The 3,620-nt window shown below is 36.5% G+C and overlaps 1 protein-coding gene across 1 annotated transcript in view; it reads right to left on the bottom strand.

The window, feature by feature from the left end:
- LOC107748877 (Na(+)/H(+) exchange regulatory cofactor NHE-RF1-like) overlaps positions 1-3,620 on the bottom strand; it is a 43,699-nt gene extending 40,079 nt beyond the window's left edge. Inside the window, exons 1-2 of the mRNA XM_016563866.1 lie at positions 3,591-3,620; positions 1,264-1,761 (exon numbers count right to left, since the gene is read on the bottom strand). Of these exons, the coding sequence (XP_016419352.1) occupies positions 1,264-1,761; positions 3,591-3,620 (528 nt within the window). The remainder of the gene's footprint in view (positions 1-1,263; positions 1,762-3,590) is intronic.

Here is a 3,620-nt window from a genome sequence, read left to right as displayed (position 1 = left end):
TTTCATCCAAAATATCTTAAATTGTGTTCCGAAGACGAACGAAGCTTTTACGGCTTTGGAACGACATGGGGGTAAGTGATTAATGACAAAATTTTCATTTTGGGGTGGAGTAACCCTTTAAGTTTAACCTTACAAAAAGTACAGTGGCAGTACCATGTTAAGGTGATTACTTTGATAAACAAGTACCATATTCATTCACAATGTACTGTATTTGCATGGTACTATAGTACTTTCTTGGTGGGTTATACGAGACAACTAGTTATTTTAGTATAAACTTGCATGAATGTGCTAGTATATTTACAAACATTTTGTGGTAATATCACTGTACTTTGATATATACAGGGGTGTTAAAATGCCACAGATGTGCCCAGATGTTCAGATTAGTGCTCAACCGGTGCTTTTTTTTTCTCAGTGGTTGATTCTTATTACATAACTTCCCTTGTGAAAAAAGAAGTACACTTTTAGCATAGTTTCAAAGAGAGAATATACTTTTAAAAAGAATATACATAAGCGTGAACTGAATGTAATGTAAGTGAAAATGTATAGTTTCAATTTATATTAAACACAATTAGCTAAACTTTAGAACTTTAGAGTGCTTTTTGACCCACTTACTGTAAGTAGGACTTAAGTACATCTTTATATGTATTTTCAATATGGTAAAATAAACTTTAATGTCATTTCAATTGAAACTTGTATGTCATATATTTAAATATATTTGTGATTACCCATTTATATGTTGCATAAAGTTGCAATTATTTACTTTTAAAGTAACTTGCTTTAGTATGTAAGTCAACACATCAAAATAAGTGCTCTTCTTTAAAGCACAACAAACTTAGTAAATCTTTTGATTTGACAATATTACAAAAGTACACTTTTAAAAAGTGTACTTACTTGAATTATGAAACAGTCATGAAAGTGTCTCTGCTATAGTTTTTTTTTTTAAATATACTTTTAAGATTTGAAGTACGCTACAAGTGTTAAAAGTATACAATTAAGCATACTTCTTTACATCCTTTATGTCCATTATCATGGTAAATGATTCTCATAATCGTGTTAGCATGATGCATTAAAGTATACAGAAGAATACCGAGGAACTAAAAACTTCATAAGTACCATAGTACTTTCGTGTACTTTTCTGTCAGATAAACTTACAATAGGAGTGTATAAAACACAGCAACCTACTTATTACTGTATTTGACTTCTAAAACTAGCACGATACTTTTGAATCAGAGCGCGTGAATCAACGCTCTGCTGGTCTCTCACCGTTTCTGAGCTCACGGATGTTCGGAGTTTCTCCACCGCGGGAAGGTGAACGGGAATGATTTCTCCGTTCCTCTCCGGCACCGGCGGCGGCGTGTCTTCCCGCATCATCTCGTCGCTGACCTCGGCCTCATCTTCACACTCGGGCACCGGAACGCCCTCCGTGACAAACTCCTTCAAACACTTCAGCTCGTGTTTCTTCAGCAGCTGGTCGGTGTCCACGTCCACCACTATAAGCTCCAGGTTCCCGGCGCTCGCGCGTATCCTCTCCACGACCTGCTGATGGCTGTCGCTCTCCACGCGCTCTCCGTTCACGAACGCCAACCTGTCGCCGGCGCGCAGACCGGACACCTCGGCGGGGGAGTCGGGCTCCACCAGGCGGATGAACTGGCCGCTTTTGCCCTTCTCTCCGTGCAGATGGAAGCCGTATCCGTTCGTTCTTGTGAGTAGTACTTGTGCCAGATTTTTGGGTTTCTCTCCCTTTGAAGGAGCAAATGTAGGCTACACATCAGAAAATGTAGTATTACACATTACCAAATTATATTATTCATACATATATCCTGATCTATGAATATGGATATTTTTCTTACAAAAACGCATCGATTCGCTACAGGAGGCCTTTGTTCACCCCCCGGAGCCGTGTGAGACACTTTTTTTTTATGGATGGGCGCTTTTTATTTAACTTCTTTTGGACTGATGCATGCAACACCCGCTGAGTGGCATTAAACAGCTCAAGACAGATCAAAGACAATTTTTAATATAACTCAGACTGGATTCGTCTTAAAGAAGCAAGTCATGTACACCTAGGATGGCTCTGGGGTGAGTAAAACACAACCTAATTTTCATTTTTGGGTGAACTAACCCTTTAAGACTATTTGGAGACTGGAGATACAGCTTATAGTCATTGCAGTGGCAAACCACAAGTGACCATATGTACTCCCAGATGTGTTGCAAGTGAGATCTTGAAAGTGCCCTGGTGGAAGAGTGGCGTAACATCTCACAGCAAGAACTGGTGAATATGGCTCAGCTCATGAGGATGAGATGCACTGCAGTACTTAAAGCAGCTGCTGGACACACACTGCAACTCCTCGTTTTAAGTAAATGGTGCGCACGAAAGGTAACACTTTATAATAACTTTCATTGATAAATCATTCACAAACATTATATAATGCTTAATGCATCATTAGTTAATATATATTCAAAGAGTTAGAAACGTGAGATAATGTGCTTGTTAATGTTTTCTAATAAACTTATTAAGCATAGATAATGTTTAACAAATCATTACGGTTCAATCTGTTTATATTATATTGTTTTGATAAATGAACAAGTATTTTCTTTAAAAAAAAATAATGTTTTCTCCTGTTTATTTATGATTCAAGGAATATCCTGTTTAATGATATACTGAAGAGTAGTATACTAGTGTTGAGACAAATAAATATTAAATATTACAATCTGTTTTGTCTTTAGCAAGCATTTAGCTAAACTCAACCAGCCACCCTTTACACAAACCTTGTTACATTAGCTAAACGTCCAATGCCCATAAATATACTAAATGATTAGTAATCGTTTATAAACATTTATAAATGATGAATAGTTTAAACTTTAGATTGGTTACTGCAAAAACATGAACAAATGATTAATAAATGATGAGTAAAGATGTGTGGATAGGGTAAATTCAGGACTTTCGGGACACTTTTTGCCATTGAGATGACTGCTCATAAAGGTATTAATGATTAGCCAACATTTACAAACATTTGCATATGATGAATAGTTTCCACTTTAGATTGAGTAGTACTGCAAAAATATGAACAAATGATTAATAGATTATATATCACGGGGTGATTTATGTATGCTATATGCTAATATTATTCATATGTGTTATATGTGCAGCAGCAGCATTTCTTACATGCTTACAGCAGCATGTTGTGGATGTATTGGCAGTAGCAAATCTCAGTACTTGCTCTGCCGCAGCAGCCTTAAATTTATGCTGACTTGCATTAAAAATCAAGAGTGTTTTATTATAATTACTATATTACTTAAATATCAGAATGAGAATTTGCATACTTCGCTTTTCGTTTTATTTTGGAATGAAATGTGACCTGAACATTATGAGATTCACTTGTTAGGGTTTTGTTTGTTAAAGCGTTTTGTTTGTTAAAGGCTGGTTTCATTTCATCTTAACCAGAATAATCTTAACACCGCACTGCATGTTGCATCAAAATGCATATTAACACAATGTTAACCCGTCAATGCTTCAGGTTCCATGATCTTCCAAACGATCTTCAGTTACATGTCAGATGTGCAGTGCCTGCAAAAGCAGCCTTTTTTACTGCTGAGACTGAGATCCCTTTCTGGCTCAT

Source organism: Sinocyclocheilus rhinocerous, unplaced genomic scaffold (genome assembly GCF_001515625.1).
Source record: "Sinocyclocheilus rhinocerous isolate Xijiao unplaced genomic scaffold, SAMN03320098_v1.1 scaffold350, whole genome shotgun sequence".
Taxonomy (NCBI): Eukaryota; Metazoa; Chordata; class Actinopteri; order Cypriniformes; family Cyprinidae; genus Sinocyclocheilus; species Sinocyclocheilus rhinocerous.
This window is presented reverse-complemented; position numbering and strand designations above follow the sequence as displayed.